General features: G+C 39.5%; 1 protein-coding gene across 2 annotated transcripts in view; it reads right to left on the bottom strand.

Annotated features, from left to right (window-relative positions):
• Positions 1-6,462: 6,462 nt before the first annotated feature.
• The window catches only part of USP6NL (USP6 N-terminal like), a 147,761-nt gene continuing 133,442 nt past the window's right edge, over positions 6,463-20,781 (bottom strand). For both annotated transcript variants that reach the window (XM_075857432.1, XM_075857433.1), the window contains exon 14: positions 6,463-9,542. In XM_075857432.1, coding sequence (XP_075713547.1) covers positions 8,137-9,542 — 1,406 coding nt within the window. In that variant the 3' untranslated portion in view covers positions 6,463-8,136. The remainder of the gene's footprint in view (positions 9,543-20,781) is intronic.

Raw genomic sequence — 20,781 nt, 5'->3', positions numbered from 1 at the left:
TTTAATACTAAAGCAGTTTGTAAGGGGGAAAAAGTGGGTTTTTCATTAACTTTATTTAAAACTTTTTTACTAGTCCCACTAGGGGACTTTAATATGCGATTCTCCGATCACTATTATAATACACTGCAATACTTCTGTATTACGGTGTATTACTGCCTGTCAATTTAACACGGACAGGCATCTGCTAGGTCATGTCTGCGGCATGATCTAGCAGGCATTCGCTGCAGGCAGACCTGGGGGCCTTTATTAGGCATATGCATCAGAATGGAGCCCGATAGTGGCCGACGTGAAAAGGCGTATTGGCGTTCACTAACGGGTTAATAGACTTACGCTGGGGTCTGTGACTTGCATTTTCGATGCTTGTTCTTTCTTTTCTCTCCAGCGTTCTTGTACGCATGCGTGGTAGCTAAGACGCTAACATGGGGCTGTTTTGACAGCCGCTCACGTGATATCTTTATCACGTTTAGTGCTGAGCATGCGCAGTTGGACTACATGAACGCCGTAGATCTTTGAGCTTGGCGCACTACACGTCCCATGTTATTTTCCCTTCGTTTTGCGTGAGTGCCAATGTTTGTATGTTCATTTATAAAATATACACACATGTGCATTGATTTCTCCCACCGGAGTCTGCGCAGCTGCAGAATATTTAGACTCTGATCAGGATATCTTGTGTGATCTGTCACAGTCACTTTATCTGAATAAGACACCTTTTTGGATGTTCACTAAACACAATTTTATAAATGTCATTACATTATGATGATGGACCTTGTATGGGCGACTTAGTATACACTTATACATTTTCTATTTGAATGTTTATATCCATTTTGTAACTCCTCCCAATGTGGGATGTATAAAAGCACTGAACTGTTTGAGATATATTGCTTGACAAAGGCTGCATTGAGCAGCTGAAATGTTGCACCTTTTTCACTGATGGGTGAATAAACTACCTACATTTTTGAACCTTGGAGTGCTGCCTCTTTCTCCTTACATTTGTATACCATTGGGGATTTACAAGTCGGATCCCTGGAGGCTTGCACCCGTATGCCCTGGAGGTTTTTGTTCTACTGTGCTGCCCATACACCTTCTTTTGGACAAACGAAACCAAACGTTTCCATCACCATTCGACTACGCTATTGATTCCGTCAAAACGACGGAACCCTTGCACAACTGCGGCAAACGAAATGAAATCAATGGTGATTTGAAACGGAAACCTTTGGTTTCCGTTTGTGTTAGTCAGAGCCCCATTCCGACGGAAAGCTCAGACGGAATGGGACCCTAGCGCAGATGTGAACGAAGTCTTAGACGTCTCTTCTCAAGAATAAAATAAATGTAATTATTTTAATCTTTGCTTAAAGAAAATTCTCTATGCCACTTCTCAGTCTTGTAACTCTTCATGGTACCTTTTTCAATTTCAGGTATTCTTTTTATGAACCAATGGCTAGAACAAATGCATTGTACTGCAGTCCCTGATTGCGTCCCCGTCTCGTATTTAGCACTCTATCGAGTGAGTAGGACTAGGCCGTTTCCATGGATAGCTCAATCAGTGAAATGGCAGATCACTATATAGAATTACTTGCTGTTATTACACATAAGATGTATACTCATATCAAAACCACAAAAAAGGCCATACTCACTAGGTAGGTGGGTGGGTGAAAACCCGTTCCCATCAGGACGCAGACGGGTCAAAGAATGCTGCAGAAGGAGTGTGCATTAAGTAGTGATAGCCCCTCCCACTAGTCTTGAGGGGAGTGGCGGACTAAGTGCTCAAAGGTGTGCGATAAATGAGTGTCAGTGTAGTGCTAGGGTGTGAATGGATGGTAAAAAATAAATATGTATGTATGAAAGTGTGTAATAATGTAATAAAAATAAATAAATATTGACGTTGGGTTGCGAGCTTTGCGTATTTTGGCCAAAATAACAACTAATACCCCATGTTTCATGGATATTTCTTACTACGTATACTACACTTTTTTTCAGGACGCAGCCGGGTCTTATATGCTGGGAGGGCATGATGTGCTGGCGTTTGGTTTGGAATGCAGAGCAGCCCGCTTTAGCTAACACTAGCGGCGTTACAAATAGGCTGTTATTCGGCAAGATACGCCATGCCTGACGACCAGCACATTATCCCTCCACGTATTACACATAGTACTGACACCCCATGTACTATTCACAGCACTGACCCCTATTTATCACATTTATTTATTTATTTATTTTTATTTTTATTATATTTATATTTTTATTACATTATTACACACTTTCATACATACATATTTATTTTTTACCATCCATTCACACCCTAGCACTACACTGACACTCATTTATCGCACACCTTTGAGCACTTAGTCCGCCACTCCCCTCAAGACTAGTGGGAGGGGCTATCACTACTTAATGCACACTCCTTCTGCAGCATTCTTTGACCCGTCTGCGTCCTGATGGGAACGGGTTTTCACCCACCCACCTACCTAGTGAGTATGGCCTTTTTTGTGGTTTTGATGATCTTTATGTCCCATTTTTTCTGTTTGTGTATACTCATATCATAGCAGTCATGGGCATATGTATATTGGTATAGGTGTATTTGTGACAGAAAGAGGTTTAACTCCAAGTGTAGTTTCTTAAATCCACACAGAAAACCTGGATGTTCCCAGTCGGACTGATGTTTAAAATCAGCAATGCTGCTCCCATTCTTACATACTCCATATGCAGTTAGACAGCCTATTGTAGCTACGCAGGAACTAAATGGTATTGGGTTTACAGGTTCTTACTTGTTTCAATTCCGAACATGTAAACATAAGGTTCCAAATAAGAGACACAAATCAACAGGTACTTAATAATATTAATCTTTAACATATTAAAAAATACAGTCACATTAAAAAGAACAGTTAAAAACTGTAGCGGATGACATATGAAAATAGTGTGTATATTTTTATACATTAAATCTACAATATTTACCATCGCTGATACATTTTTAGAAGCAGTATATTGTACAGCTTGATTAGGAATCACAGGCCTGCAATTAGAACATGAGTATTTTTACGGTCACATTGTATTATGCATCATTTCTGGAAATAATCAGCAACACAGAACTAAGGGTGTGTTCACATCAGCGTTGATTTCCATTGAGGGGTTCTGTCGGACCTTCCTGCCGGAGGAACCCCCTTAACCGAAAGGCAAATGGAAACCATAGATTCATTTCAATGGTAATGCTTCCGCCGCTAATTGTTTCCGTTTGCCCCCATTGTGTAAAGTTTCCGTTTTTATGAAGGTATCAATAGTGTAGTCTACTGCACTATTGATTCCGTCAAAAACCTTAAAACAACGGTGATAAACAAACCATAAGCAACGGAACGATTATCATTGAAAATCAATGGTAATGCAAACTAAACCTATGGTTTCAGTTTGCCTATCCGTTGAGGGTTTCCTACGCCGGAAAGGTCTGAAAGAACCCCTCAACGGAAACCAACACGGATGTGAACAGTCCCTAACAATGTTTACAAAAACAAAAAGGAGTTTTGTTATTTGTTGCAATGTAGTGTTCAGTTATCTGTTAACACGTTTAACGGTTATGATCAACAAATACGCAGATCACTTATTGCAGAAATTACTACTGCACATCTAGCTAGTTTTTTGTTTTTATAAAAGTTATTACAACTGTACCTTTAAACTTGAAGACCTAAAAATTCAACTTTCCCTATGAAACTTATATACTTATGGAATATGAAAAACATACATTAACACTTCTATGTAATTAAGGTATTGTGTGTTCCCTGCAAAGAAACATGCCGTGGTGCAGTACTGCTTTGGTTTGTGACGTTGCCGCGTGAAAGCTAAAATGACTAAAATTATATTCTTCTTCTGGAACAGTTAAAGCAGAGAAATCAAAGAAAAATGTGTCAATCAGAAGTAGGCAAAAACCCACTCAACCCAGCACTTGGAAAAAAAGCAGACAATTCAAATTGATTTGCCTTCTCTTAACTATTAGTGTCATTTCAGCACACAATGCATCGCTTCATAAAAGGTGTGATAGTGTAATGATAAAACAGCAGACATTAAGCCATTAAAAGCCAAGGCACATAGTGAAAGACACATGCTGTTGGAGCGGAATGGATGATTACTGAAGACGAGGAGATTTAGCAGAAAGCATGTATGAAATAATGAACACGAGGGGGGAAAAAAATAATAAAATCAACTGCGTAATGTTTACCTATTCAGTGAACAATTGCAAAGTGTTATGCACTTGAAAGAGACGCAGAAGTACACGAGCGAGATATTGCTACAAATACACACTTTCTAGTTCAGCGCAATAGAGATCATGTAAACATTGCAAGTACTGTGTATCTGTAAAAAAGACAAAGGCATGTTAGGAAAAGGATTACGCACTAAAATTTTGGGGCATTATAGATGGACAAGATGTATCTGTCAAACAAAGAAGGCACCGCACACAATATTGCAGCAACAGACCAGAGATCTACAGGAGAATGCAAAGGTTCAAAGGCTGTATTCGGTCTTGTATCTCTGCTTCCAGAGATAGCGTCCCTTGTGAAAGTATTCACACACAAAACACACAACCCCCCCCCCCTTTGTTTTTCTTTTTTCAAACAAGGTAAAACAAACAAAACAAAAAAAACCCTGAAAAGTTGTGAGTGCATATGTATTCACCCCCTTTGCTATAAAACCCAGAAACAAGGTCTGGTCAAACTAATTACCTTCCGAAGTCACATAATTAGTTGAATAATGTCCACCTGTGTGCAATCAGAGTGTCACATGATCTGTCACATGACATCAGTATAAATACACCTGTTCTGATAGGCCACGGAGTCTACAACACCAGTAAGCAGCAGGAAGTCCAAGGAGCTCGCCAAACAGGTCAGAGACAAAGTAGTGAAGAAGTATAGATCAGGGTTGTGTTCTAAAAAAAATATCCCGAACTTTGAACATCTCAAGGAGCACTATTAAATACATTATAACAAAATAAAAATATGGCACAACAAACCTGACCGGAGAAGGTCATTACAGCGGTTTCCCATCAGAGACATTTACAACATATCTACAAGATGTCATAAATGTCAGATGCGTGTCCCACCTCTGGGAGCTGCACCTATCTCTAGAACGGGGCGCCCTAAACCCCGTTCTATCGCTGTGCTGTGGCTGAAGTATGTGATTCCCGACCATGAACTTCGCTGTTTCCGTAACTCCCATAGTAGTGAATGGCAGTTACAGAAGCAGCGTAGCATGTGAGCTACGATGTTTCTGTAAATATCATTCAGTTCTATGGGACTTAGGGAAACAGCGTAGCTCAGCAAGCTACCCTGTTTCCGTAATCCATGGTCAGGATTCACATGCTTCAGCCACAGCACAGCAGTAGAACAGGGTTTAGGGGGCCCCGTTCTAGAAATAAGTGCGGGTCCCAGACGTGGGACCCGCATCTGACGTTTATGACCTATCCTGTGGATAGGTCATAAATGTCTCTAATGGGAAAACCCCTTTAATCAGGGATTCAACAAAGAAATCAATGATGAAGGAGCTCCAAAGATCCAGAGCGGAGATGGAAGTATCTGTCCATAGGACCACTATAATTACAATACACAAAGTGGGGCTTTATAGAAGTGGCAAGAAAAAAGCCATTGCTTAAACAACCAATAAGAAAATGTCCTGTGTTTGCCAAATAGCATGTATTAGACTACCCAAACACATGGAAGAAGGTTCCCTAGCCAGCTGAGGCTATAGTTAAACTTTACTATTTGCAATGCAGCTTCTATGTATGCACTAAAAACATAGAAGCTGCATAGTGCCGCTGTAAGCCAAATCAGTCAGTCTGCTGGAAAGATGGCTCGGCTGACAGCAGCTCCTGTGTGCCTCTAACACACAGCATAATCTTAATACAAAGTTCATGAACTGTGCAGGTTCTATGTATAGTGCTTAGGGTATGTGCACACGATAGAAGGCATTTACGTCTGAAATGACACTGTTTTCAAGAGAAAACCGCTGCCTCGTTTCAGACGTAACTGCTCCTCCTCGCATTTTGCGAGGCTTCTCTCACAGCCGTAAATTTTGAGCTGTGCTTCATTGAGTTCAATGAAGTACGGCTCAAATTACGTCTGAAAGAAGTGTCCTGCACTTCTTTTGACGAGGCTTTATTTTTACGCGTCGTCGTTTGACAGCTGTCAAACGACGACGCGTAAATGACAGGTTGTCTGCACAGTACGTCGGCAAACCCATTCAAATGAATGGGCAGATGTTTGCCGACGTATTGTAGCCCTATTTTCAGACGTAAACCGAGGCATAATACGCCTCGTTTACGTCTGAAAATAGGTCGTGTGAACCCAGCCTAACAATGAAGTTGTATCGCAAAAAATAAAACATTATTTTAAATGTCAATTTGAAAAATGTATTTAATCACATTACACATGCGATTATATATATATATATATATATATATATATATATATATATATATATGCTACAAAAGGTTTAGATAGCCTTTAAATATCTTGAAATTGCCTATTCAATGCCCAGACCAATCCAATTAAAAATCTGTGGCTTGACTTGAATACTGCTGTACAACAACGCAACCCATCTAACGAAGGAGTTGGAGCAATTTTGCATGGAAGAATGGGCAAAAATCCCAGTGTCCACATGTGCGAAGCTAATAGAGAGATACCCCAAGAGACTTGCATCTGTAATTGCAGCAAAAGGTGGCTCCAAAAAATATTGACTTTCAAGGAGTGAATACTTATGAACATTAAAGTTCTGTTTTTTTGTCTTGTTTGTGTCACAGTAAAAAATATTTTGCACCCTTAAAGTGATAGGCATGTTGTGTAAATCAAATGGTACAAACCCACCAAAAATCCAATTTATTCAAAGTTATAATGCAACAAAATAGAAAAAAATAGAAATAGAAAAAAAAACAAGGGGGTGAATACTTTCACAATGAACTGTACATGGGAGGTATTTTGCCTAGATGAGAATTAAGGTTTGAACAAACCTACAAAACGATATTAAATTACAGTAATACAAAGAAGTGCAGTGTGTTACCATCCTCCATAGACAAATACTAAAAAGAAAAAAGCACTCAATATAAATTCACTATTGAGAAGGTTTACTATACCAAAGGAGTTTTGGAAAATCTAGTTAGTCTGTGTTCAGTTGGGTTTTCGGTGACTAATTTGGATGTTCTGACCTTATTGCTTTGGCTTTTGTTTAGCATGGGATGCACTCAACACCTACATCTCACAGCTGGTACAGCACTTTCAAAATCAATATCGGTAAAGTGCATAGTGTAAAATGGATACAATAAGCATTTTACAGTAAGAGCGGGCAAGAGTTGTTGGAAGACACACCATTAAGCCTAATACAACCTACGCAGAATCTATAGCAGCTGCTGCTCAATGTTAAAGTACTAAGAAAAGTTTTCCCCCCAAGTACAGAACCATCAAAAGACTAGAGGGTCTGGTTATTGTTAGCCACCCCGAGCATTAAGCTTTATAATACTTTCATGTACTGTCTACAGGAACAAAATAACCTCAGCAAACCCAGATCTCCAGTTTCTCAACACAAAAATGCTTAAAGTTAAAAAGTTTAAATTAAAACTTTCATTAGTCTGAAACTTATCAAAAAGTTAGAAAAAGATAAACACATAATAGGCACACCTTAATTGCCTTTACTTTGCTGTGTAAGTATAGAGATGCACTGCAGAAGGTGATGCCTTAATGACTTTAGACAGGTAAACAGTCTAAAGACTTCCAGAAGTTTTGAATACATTAATACCTCATGTGTATTCTTAGATTAAAAGAATACAGTTTCATAATTTTAACCGTAAAACATTGGTTGTATTAACTAAAATCTTTTAAATATTTTCTTGAACCAAAATAAGGTATTGAGGCACTACAGTTATGTAGCTAAAGAATTAATAAATATCTCAGGACAAATATGTACATAAACGGCTACATATAGAATATTCTAAGATTCCAAGTTGGTATGTTTACGTCAACTACATTGAATGTTTTTCGTGTATGTGTTATGGTATGCCGTCACTTTCCAGACAACCGAACGCGATCCAATAGAATTTAATGCTTGAAATGTTGCTTGTGAAAAACAAAGCAACCTGATTTCACTATAAAGCCATGACTAATATATTGTTCACAGCATCACAGACTCATGCATTATTAGTCCATCACGGGGATTTCGAAAGTGCGGTGCATTAACTCCAGGTTTTGTATGCAGATACCGTGGTGGAGTTACTTGCTCATTGTGTGGTGAAGTCCTTAGCCTCACTGGACTATTAACAGATGAAGATGAAAAATTGGTCACTGGGCTTGAGGGCTGGTGTGAGCCTGGGGATTTTTGCAGATTAGACAAATAACTTTTTGATGCCTCTCTGTTTAATGGTTGTCCAAAGGTCCCGAAAGACGCTTCAGGAAAGAATGAGTGGTCCATTTGGTAATCTATTGGTGGGACAATGTATCTGTGGTTTTCCCTCTGATTAAAATTACCTAAGCGTAGAGTAGCATTCTCTTCTGCAGGTAGAACTTCAATTCTACTGGAAGGTGATGTAACTGGATTTTGCCTAGCAGTAGCGTTCATAGGTATTTTATCTGAAGGAAAATCAAAACCGCGTCCATAAGATCTATTTGACGGACCAATATAGTTTGGTGAATGGTGCTCACTATTTAGTCTGCTCATTGAGTATTTTGTATTATCCTGATAAAGTGGTGGGCTACTGTAGGAAGGCGTTGGTGGTTGTTTTAGACTGTACCCATCATCCGTACCCTGAAATGGTGTTGAACGTCCTGGAGAGCGTGACTGTAAACCAATAGCTGCATTACTATCAGCTGCTCTTGGTGGACCAGGACCTTTTGACAGAATACGCGATGAAGTGCTATTAAAATACATCACATTTCTGTCAGGCAAATCTGAACGATGTCTAGAATCTTGAACATGATTGTCAATCTCATTTTCGCCGCCAGAAACATTATCATACTGTGATGCATTGGATCCTCTCTTACCTCCTGCATCAAATACTCTATTTTTCTGCTTAACAGCCAAACCCTGAGATTCAGACTGACTCAAAACTCTATATTCTGGTGGGTTGCCCCTTCCATCGCTCATATGCTTTAGAAGAAGCTCTTTATTTTTCGATTCTGATGGCAAATTCCATTTAGGAGCTAAAGCCTTTGATGAACTGGAGGTTGCATTCGAGTTTTGGTTAGCGGCAGCAGGATCATAGTACTTAACTTTGTCCTGAGTTGGAGTAACAGGCTGAGGGAGCTTTTTATGATGTGCATCTGTCTTAAACTGTTCAGTTTGATGTTCTCCAGATTCTCTCTTTGTGGACTTCAAGGTTGACTTATCAATGGAATTCTTTCTCCTTTTCTCAGTTGGGGAAGATTGCTGTGCTTTACTTGGAAAAGGAACCTTTTCAGGCTTCACTTGGTTTGGAAGCTTGCTGGTACTCTTCTGTCCATTCATAACATGATTTGTAAGTATCAGAGCAGGTTCGGAAGGAACTTGGCCAAGAGGTTTTTTAGGAAATTCTTCTTCTTTGCCTAGGATATAAAGGACAAAACCAGAATTATTTTTATAAAAAAGGACAAAAAAAACGCCGCAATAGTAAGCAAAATCTTGGAAATATTACTATATGAAACTGTATCAAGCTTTATAAATAAAATCTGTTGGCACTTTTTGAGTCTAGGGCTTCACGCTAACACGGTGGTCCAGACCTCAATGTTTCCCTAATCTATAGAAAAGTTGTGCAACAATTTTAAGAATTTCGACATGGTCAAAATTCTTGCGATGGTTGTAAGTCACCCGCAAACTTTTCTCTCATTGAGCTCGGTTGCTAGAATTCCATGATTTTCCCAAAACTTGTGGGAAACCCTGTGTCGCTATGGAGCCCTACCCTTTTAGAATAGTTGAACTCAGGTTTAGATTTACAATATGTTAGAAAACCAGATAACTGTTTTGGTGGCATTCGGTAGCCTAAGCTCCATACACATACGATAGTAAAAATTTCCCCTTCGACTGCCCTTCGATCTTTTCTAGCTGCACTGCTCTTTGATCAGAGAGGAGTATTGAAAAAAAATAAAAAATAATAATTTTTTATATATATATATATATATATATAAATAAATAAAATCTATGTATATCTCAAAAGGGAGATACACAAAAAGGTAAGGTTACCGCTGCATTTCCAGATTTGTACAACTCATAGCAATGGTGTGTTTCTCCCTTGCTACTGTAGGATGCTAGAGTCAAAGGGTTACCTGTTCCTAGATTTATTGATAAGCAACTTAAGTAATAAAATGAATAAAAAAATAAATAAATGCCAAGTTGTAATTCGGAATATATTTACAAAACTGGAAGGAGATCATTAAAAGGATGCTATATTATAATCAAGTAATGCTGCAAAGGCTGATTTTTGGACAGCATACAACCTTCTAATATACACCAAGTTCTGATTCTGCCTCTAAGCAGATATTGCAAGTCTTGCTGAGAGGCAGCTTGCTTAATTTTTAATGCTAAATACGTTATTTTGTAACAGCAACTGTTACATGGTTACCCCCTTTGAGGTGTATATTAATTGTTTCACCTCATTTGGATTGCAGAATTATTTATAGTAATATTAATTATAGTGTAGAATCCCTTTAAAATATTGAAATTCATTTAATAAAATGCCAGAAATGCTGTTAAAGCACTCATACTTCTAGAGTAAGACTAGTACGAGATGTAGAGAAGTGTGGATGTGATAGCTAAAGCGAAGAAAGGATGCTACTCAGCATATGTAACCCGTGTAGTCCACCCTTACTCCAAAGCAGCTGAAGAGATTGTTATAAGGCTTTACACAAGAGGAATGCTCATTGTGATCTTAGACCAATGTGTTGCAATAAGCAATATTATATTGAAAAACAGATCTACAAAAGCTAGATTTAGCCAGTTAATTTCAGCAATAATTCACAGCTAGTGCTCACTTCAGTGCCGCTTCGGGGAATAAACATTTCCAGGCAGTAATTGCATTCAGAAACCATAACCTTACATTTTCCAGTTATGGAATCATTTGTTCCCCAATAAACCTTATATCCAAATTTTATTTTACTTGATCTAAAATGATAAATCTTTTAACGTAAAATACATTCAACATTGTTGTGGTGCTAGAATTTTTGTTCTATGTAAAACATATCAAGATAACATTTTTTGTAGGTCTAAGCACAACATTTAGATGTTACACAAAGACAATTAGTACATGAGGTGATACATCATTAAGATAAGCCGGGGCAATAAAACTGAGGTTATAGGGGTGATGACTTAGGAGTTAAGGCATCTGGAGTCAGTCTGATGGGGGACGTGACGTGTGTCCATGTAGTGGCTCATAAATCCTGGTGTTAGATTGAGGCCTTGTGTCAATGACTGGAATTTTATCATCATCTTGAATTCCCAAATTTTTCTTTCTCTGTTGTTTTTAAAATGACCCTTCAGAATGAGTACCTTTAAATCTGCCAAACTGTGGTCTGGTCCAGAGAAGTGTTTTCCCACGGGTGTATCCACCTCCTGTTTTATTGTATGTCTGTGAAGATTCATCCTGGTTTGTAGTTTTTGTATTGTTTCTCCAATGTAGATTCCTTTATTGATGCACCTTGTACACATGATCATGTACACTACATTGGAGGATGTACAGGAGAACGTGCCAGTGATTTTATAGTCCTGCTGCGTGTTTGGTATCTGGATGGTGTTTGATGACCAGATGTTGGTACAGGTCTTGCATTTTCTACTGTTGCAAGGAAAAGTGCCAGTCTCTGATGGTGGTGAGAGGGCACTTCTGACCAGGAGATTCCTTAGGTTTGGTGGCTGTTTGTAGGCAAGGAGTGGTAAATCTGGGAATATTTCCTTCAGTTTATTGTCTTTGTTAAATATAGGTTGGAGATCAGCAGTAATCACCACCATCAGAGACTGGCACTTTTCCTTGCAACAGTAGAAAATGCAAGACCTGTACCAACATCTGGTCATCAAACACCATCCAGATACCAAACACGCAGCAGGACTATAAAATCACTGGCACGTTCTCCTGTACATCCTCCAATGTAGTGTACATGATCCTGTGTACAAGGTGCATCAATAAAGGAATCTACATTGGAGAAACAATACAAAAACTACAAACCAGGATGAATCTTCACAGACATACAATAAAACAGGAGGTGGATACACCCGTGGGAAAACACTTCTCTGGACCAGACCACAGTTTGGCAGATTTAAAGGTACTCATTCTGAAGGGTCATTTTAACAGAGAAAGAAAAATTTGGGAATTCAAGATGATGATAAAATTCCAGTCATTGACACAAGGCCTCAATCTAACACCAGGATTTATGAGCCACTACATGGACACACGTCACGTCCCCCATCAGACTGACTCCAGATGCCTTAACTCCTAAGTCATCACCCCTATAACCTCAGTTTTATTGCCCCGGCTTATCTTAATGATGTATCACCTCATGTACTAATTGTCTTTGTGTAACATCTAAATGTTGTGCTTTTTTCTAAGTCATTCATTTGTAAACTGCCTGAAGAAGGAGCCTCTGCGCTCTGAAAGCTTGCATATAGAACTTTTATGGTTAGCCAATAAAGGTATCATACCTATTATACTTTTGTCTTTTTTGACACAAAAGTATTTAACATTTCATATAGTCTCTGGCTAACACGGTACTACACAATTTTTTACTGTACTTTGTAGGTCTAAGGAAATACAATGCCTTTATACCCTCTATTTACTGGAACGATTACTGAAACAGCATAAACATGCCATGATCTTAGGAAGTTCTGCGTGGTTGGGTTAATTTTTGCTGGAATGTTAATTATTCAGTATGTTTTCTCTCAAGTATATTCCAGATATAATTGTTAAAATGACGAGGGAAAAAAATTCCAAAGCCAGTAGCACCCTTCTAAAACAAAGCATTTTAATATAATCCATCTTTGTCTTGGTTGGTATTTAAATGTATGTCCCCTTTGTTAATAATGTCACTCCTGCAGTTCTTTCAGGAGTTTATCTTAAGCTTGCCTCCTACTTTCCATGGTTTATGCTGATTTTGGAATTTAAATACCACGTAAAGTCAGATTTAACACCTGAGCTCAAAAATCCAGCAAGTCTGTAGGTAAAACTCACAAAGAAATTATAGTAAGATATTCAGAGGGGTTCCACAACATAAATTCAGTATATTTACTATGCAAAGAAATCTTATGATATAACAAAATCAGGGAAACACCAAGTCCTCCCCGGTTCCTTTTACCGGCCCCCACTCTAACTGCAAAGACTGACTTACCTCACCAACCACATTCATGCCCTGGGTCCTGGCCAGCCTCTTGCTGGCGGCTTGTATAATTATACGTTTTCATCACTTCAACTCTAAAAGGGTACGGGTATGTTCACACAGCCTATTTTCGGACGTTTTTCGGGCTGTAAACGCACGAAAAAACTGAAGCAGAACGCCTCCAAACATCTGCCCATTGATTGCAATGGAAATAACGTGGGCCACAAAAAAGTGCAGGTCTTTTTTTGGAGCTGTTTTTCATAGACTATTAAAAACCGCTCCAAAAACGTCCGTGAAAAATGCCGCGAAAATCCAGTGTGTCTTAAAAAACGTCTGAAAATCAGGAGCTGTTTTCCCTTGAAAACAGCTACGTATTTTCATACGTTTCGGACTGTGTGTGAAAACATACCCTAAGGCCTCATGCACACAACCGTAGTGGTGTGCACGGGCCGTGACTTGCGGCTCGGCCGGCCGCGGAGGGTCGGCCGTGGCCGCCCGCAAATCGCGGGCCATGCACATGGCCGCGTGCATTCATTTCTTTGAGCCTGGACCGCAAAACACAGCTGTAATAAGACATGTCCATTCTTTTTGCGGTCCAGGCTCCTGGACAATGCACGGACCGTGGAAACCATGGTCGTGTGTATGGGCCCATTGAAATGAATCGGGCTGCAATTCACCCGCAGATGTGCGGGTGAATTGCGGCCACAAAAATACGTTCGTGTGCATGGGGCCTAACACTGAATCTATGCCGGACCATAGAAGTTTGTGAATAAATTCTAACGGAGACCGCAACAAACTCTGTTTGTTGTTAAGGCCTCGTTCATTGCTTCGCTATTGCTTCCGGCAAAACGACGGGTCCGGTGCATAACAGAGACAAACGGAAATCATGGGCACCGGATCCGTCACCATTGAAATCAATGGATATGAAAACGGAAACCTCTGGTTTCCCGTATGTGTCAGTTTGAGTCTGTTCAGGGTCCCATTCTGACAAAGTTCCGACGGAACGTCAGAACGGGAACCCAACGCAGGTGTGAACGAGGCCTTAGATGAGTGCAAGTTTGATGTTGGCTGCAAAGGACACGTCCGATCCATGAGTAACAATTAGGCATAGAACACGTTTGGGTCCTCAATGTCAAACAGTGCTGCCCAAAGCCTATAAGAGACTACTTATTTGTATATGTATACCCAATGGCAAACGGTCGTACCGAAAGCTATGGCACAAAACTGCTTGAGGGTTCTTTATACAGCAGCCAGACAATCCAGGTGGATCTAAACTATTATATACAAAATCTAAAATAACAAATTTATTCTGGTAAAAAGGTCTCAACAACGGGGACCAGTTGCACATCACTAGTTAATCATAGCAGAGGATCCCTGTCTCTAGACATCTTCACTGTGGCCCCATGATTTGGCAGTAGAAGCAAATCCTGCCTGCTTCCAAAGCACAACTAGCACAACTAACACACACACACACACACACAGACACACACACACACACTATCCTAATTTAAAACAGCCAATGGGTGGGTAGGGGTGTGCACGACTTACAACCCTACCGATTCTTCTGCTTACCAGCCTAGATTCTACGGGAGTGTCCACTAACAAAGTTTGGGAAAAGGAATGCCCCTTCCTCTGCCCAGAAAGCATTTCTCCCACCAGTATGCCAGGTATAAAGAGATCTTTATGTCTCTTTTTATGAGGGGTGTGCAATGTATTCGAGCCCCCAGCAGAACACAACACTCTCATAGCCAATGTTACATCACATCTACAGAGAAGACCCCTGAGCTGAGAACAGTAATAGGACAATACACAAACAGGACATACAAGATGAAAGCAGTTCATAGTCATAATAATGGAGGACAAGTTAAAAACACACAGAATCCAGCAGAGATATGAACACACTCACGCACACAGAAAAAAATATATATTTTTGATCGCTTTATTCTATGGTTGCATACTGCCCCCTAGTGGCATTACTACCAAACACTCTTTAGTCAGTATATTTTGAAGCTTTTTCCAGCTCTATTAATTACAGGTTCATGGTTAAACAGCCTAGCTGAAATTTATTGACTGCAACCTCTGCTTTGTTGGTTGCAATAAGCCTCTCATACCGCCCCCCCCCCCCTAAAACAAAAAAACTTTACATTTCAAGGATCTAGTAGGGTGTGAAGTTATATAATAAGTGAAGCTCATTATTTTTAATGCATCTTCAGTACGTTTTTTTTTTAGTTTTAATGTTTTCTGAATTTTTTTAAACACATCCTAGCGCAATTTGTGGTCTACAACAATGGTGAAATATGCATACAATATTCAAGTGCAGAAAAGCAAGAGGTTAGAAAAAAAAATGTGCCTTAGCTCAAATTGTTCTGCTTGAAAAATCACTTCCTTTAGAACGAGTACTCCTTTAACTATCACAGCATGGATTAAGTCTAAAGAAAGGGCAGGCATTGCTTTATTTTAGTTAAATGTCACGAGAAAGCACCTGCTTTCTGCAGTGATAAAAAATTGACATCCTGCTGCAGCATTTAGCAGTCATTATAATGAAAAATAATGTGTTGAAAATTGCAAGTGAAATCAAAGCCTCTTATGCCTCTATACTAAGGCTGCTATGGGAATAAGCTACTATACTTGAAAATGCCTACAAATAGAGCAGAAAGTGTGAACATATATACATATATACACACATATACATACACACACACACACACAAACATATCTACCGCACCATACAAAACAAGAAATATTCTAGGAGGTATACAGCAGTAGATGTTAGAAGAACACGTTCTAGGCCACTTCAAATCCATTCTATTGTTGTCTACATTCTGCCCCCAAAGAGCATCCCAGGTGGGGAAGAAACACAAGATTGTTAAATGTTTAATAAAGGCTAAAGGTTACATAGTTACATAGTTACATAGTTACATAGTTACATAGTTAGTACGGCTGAAAAAAGACACATGTCCATCAAGTTCAACCAAGGGAAGGGAAAAGGGAAGGAAAAATTTCTACACATAGGAGCTAATATTTTTTTGTTCTAGGAAATTATCTAACCCTTTTTTAAAGCCATCTACTGTCCCTGCTGTGACCAGCTCCTGCGGTAGGCTATTCCATAAATTCACAGTTCTCACTGTAAAGAAGCCTTGTCGCCTCTGCAGCTTGAACCTTTTTTTCTCCAGACGGAGGGAGTGCCCCCTTGTTTTTTGAGGGGGTTTTACAAGGAACAGGATTTCACCATATTTTTTGTATGTGCCATTAATATATTTATATAAGTTAATCATGTCCCCCCTTAGTCTTCTTTTTTCAAGGCTAAATAGGTTTAATTCTTTCAATCTTTCCTCATAACTTAAATTCTCCATGCCCCTTATTAGCTTCGTTGCTCTTCTTTGTATTTTTTCCAACTCCAGGGCATCCTTTCTATGAACTGGAGCCCAGAACTGAACTGCATATTCTAGATGAGGCCTCACTAATGCTTTGTAAAGTGGCAATATTACATCTCTGTCCCGCGAGTCCATGCCTCTTTTAATACACGACAATATCTTGCTGGCCTTTGAAGCAGCTGATTGACACTGCATGCTGTTATTGAGTTTATGATTTACAAGTACACCCAGATCCTTCTCAACAAGTGAATCCGCCAGTGTAGCGCCCCCTAGGACATATGATGCATGCAGGTTGTTGGTACCAAGATGCATAACTTTACATTTATCTACATTAAACTTCATTTGCCAAGTGGACGCCCAAACACTTAGTTTGTTTAAATCTGCCTGTAATTCATGAACATCTTCCATAGTCTGAACTATATTACATAGCTTGGTGTCATCTGCAAAAATAGAAATAGTGCTATTAATCCCTTCCTCTATATCATTAATAAATAAGTTGAATAATAGTGGTCCCAGCACTGAACCCTGGGGTACACCACTTATAACCGGGGACCATTCAGAGAAGGAATCATTGACCACAACCCTCTGGATACGGTCCTTGAGCCAATTCTCAATCCAATTACAAACTATATTTTCTAAACCTATAGTCCTTAATTTACCCATTAGGCGTCTATGGGGGACAGTGTCAAATGCCTTTGCAAAGTCCAAAAACACTAAATCCACAGCGGCCCCTCTGTCTAGACTTCTGCTCACCTCTTCATAAAAACAGATTAGGTTAGTTTGACAACTTCTGTCCTTAGTAAAACCGTGCTGGCTGTCACTTATAATGCTATTTATTGTCACATAATCCTGTATATAGTCCCTCAATAGCCCCTCAAACATTTTCCCCACAATTGATGTTAAGCTTACTGGTCTATAATTACCCGGGGAAGACCTAGAGCCCTTTTTGAAAATAGGCACCACATTTGCCCTGCGCCAGTCCCTAGGCACTATACCAGTCACTAGAGATTCTCTGAATATTATGAAAAGGGGGACAGAAATAACTGAACTAAGCTCTTTAAGAATTCTAGGGTGTAACCCATCTGGTCCCGGAGCCTTGTGCACATTTATTTTATTTAATTTAGCTTGGACCATATCTACATTCATCCAATTCAGTATATCAACTGATATATTAACAGCACTGGCACCGACTACATCAGCTGCTCTTTCTTCAGTTGTATATACAGAGCTAAAGAACCCATTTAGTAACTCTGCCTTCTCTTGATCCCCTGTGATCAACTCCCCATTACCATTATCTAGGGGTCCTACATGTTCAGACCTTGGCTTTTTTGCATTTATATGCTTGAAGAATTTTTTAGGATTTGTTTTACTATCCTTGGCCACCTGCCTTTCATTTTGTATTTTTGCTAATTTTATTACATTTTTACAGATTTTATTAAGCTTTGTTCTATTGTTTTTGTTTTCGTGTTAACATCTTCTTGGAAGTCCCTGAAAAAAAAATGAGACGAGCCGTATGGATTTTATCATCAAATGGAGGGAGCACTTTGCAGAGAAACATTATGTTCAAGTGATGTGGCACTCAATTTTCTAGTCTATTCACATTTAATTTCTGTACACTACCTACAAAAAAAGGTCAATTAACGCACAAATGTAGAAAAAGAAAGTAGAAAAAAAATTACTTTAATTAGAAAAGTGTATACAAGAGGTTAAAAATGAGTCCTACAATACAAAAAGGAGGGCGTCAACCCGTGCATGGAGCATGTACAGAAGCTAGTATATGGGCAATTAGTAAAAAAAATAAGATACATACATCGACAAATTGTTTTCGGATCACATGGTCGGAAATTACAGGTGGCAGCGGGAACAGAGAAAGGTAGAATGGGGTTTAGGGAGCCCCGTTCTAGAGATAGGTGGGACCTGCTGCTATCTGACATTTATGGCATATCCTGTGGATATGCCATAATTGCCCCTGATGGGCAAACCCCTTTAGGAAAGCATGGTGAATAAAACGTGCATGCTACTGTACAATTCTACCTATACCACAGGCCAGTACAAGGTCCCCAGCAATCTAACATAATCAACTGCCTTTTTAACAAACAACCACATATCTTTGTTGACAAAAAATGGAAAGAGAGGCAGCACTCCACAGATTAAGATAGAATAAATTTATTCACCCGTCAGTGAAAAAGAGATACAACGTTTCAGCTGCTCAATGCAGCCTTTGTCTGCATTGAGCAGCTGAAACGTTGTATCTCTTTCACTGATGGGTGAATAAATTTATTCTATGTTGACCTGTGGAGTGCTGCCTCTCTTTCCATTTTTTGTCTACATTTGGGGATTTACAAGTCGAATCCCTGGAGACCTGCACCCAGATACCCTGGAGGTGCTTTGTTCTACTGTGCTGCCCACATTTTCCTTTTGATACATATCTTTGTTGATACACCATGGATAACTGGGAAGGGCATGAAATTTAAGACGTTAGCCAACCGGACCATTCATTGACCGAAGCAAACCGTGTAAATCACACATCATTATGGAAGCTACTAAGGAATAAGTGTACCTGATCATCAGGGTTGGATTGGCCCACCAGCGTACCTGGAGGATCATGCTCCAAGGATGATGGGCCCAGGCTTTAACACAGTAGTTGGCCCCAAAGGTCCAACAGAAGACCTTTGGAGCCAATCCTTTAGCTCTAGGGTCTATTTCTTATGGGATAATTAAAAAAAAAATCTACTAGACCTTTTTATGATCTATTCTGTGTGTACAATGATGACTACAATGTGATTAAAACAGGATGTGCACATGATCTGTATAGATGGGGGTGGGTCTTAGAATCATCTCCTCTGGTGGTTCCAAGGATCTGCTTCTGAAATTTACATTAACCAACAAATTATAGTAATGACAAAGAAACATGTATTTAACCTGTTTTTGTACGAAGATTTATTTGGCAAAATCTCTAACTTCTTATGTAATTAATAGTAGAGAAGAATGACTAGGGGAATTTGACTGAGGATGCAAGACAGGTGGAGAAAACGTCAACCTTCATTTAGGCCTCAGACACACTACCATACTTTTGCGGCCGCAATTTTGCAGATAAATCGCAGACCCATTCTTTTCTATTGTCCCAAGCACACAACCGTGGCCTACGCGGATCCGTGCATGGGGAGTAAATCCAGACTGCATGTCAATTTATGGTCCGGATTTGTGGATTCACCGATAAAGGCGAATTGTTGTGGAACCGGGAGCCCTGATGAAACACTGATGCACAACAAAGGTTTTTTGCAGTCCGATAGACCGCAACGTGGTTTTGAGTACCGCAAAACCAATGCGGTCGTGTGCATGAGGCCTTACACTTAGACAAGGAAAAATAAATATTACCCAAAAGACAAAAAATTGAAGACGTGATTATGAAGATAGAAGTATACTACTTGTCTCATGAAGACAACCCGTGTCCATATGCTTTATTAGGGCACATGGACTTTAAAGAGAGGGGTCCCCAGTTCGAAATCTGCTTTATGAGCCTGAATAGAGAGCCGCTCTGTACAAGCGGCTGCTGTCTTGGCGGACACAAGACTTCCTTGTATTACAAGGATGGTCATTTATCTGAATGGCCGCCAATTAATACTACATATCCCCTGCAGCAGTCAGCCTGCGGCTTCCCCCAGCAAAATCAGCTGTTTGTTAGGGGTGCCGGCAGCGGTACCCAGGGTGATCAGCCGGTTGTCGCTGCGCCCGCATTTTGAAAGGAGTTGTCTCTAAAATCCCCTTTAAACGGAAAGCAGATATGAGGTTTTTTTTTCTTCTCAATAACTGTTCATATTCAACTGTGTTTAAGGGCATTCTGTTATTCAAGCATTAGGATAATCTGCCTTATTGCGACTTATTGCCAATAAACAATGTATTAAGCATTGTCTCTCCTTGGTATATTCATTTATCAAAATTATACGATGCCCACAATTAACAACTGCCACAGAAAGACATACTGCAGTCTCAATGAATATCACTGGAAAGGTTTAAATAGGTTCTTAAAAGGTGTGTGATAAGTGGCATTAAATATAGGTGGTCAGTAAACAATTGGAATAAATCCAGATTACAATTTAAATTTACCCTTATCT

This window comes from Rhinoderma darwinii, chromosome 3 (assembly GCF_050947455.1).
Source record: "Rhinoderma darwinii isolate aRhiDar2 chromosome 3, aRhiDar2.hap1, whole genome shotgun sequence".
NCBI classification, from domain to species: Eukaryota; Metazoa; Chordata; class Amphibia; order Anura; family Rhinodermatidae; genus Rhinoderma; species Rhinoderma darwinii.
This window is presented reverse-complemented; position numbering and strand designations above follow the sequence as displayed.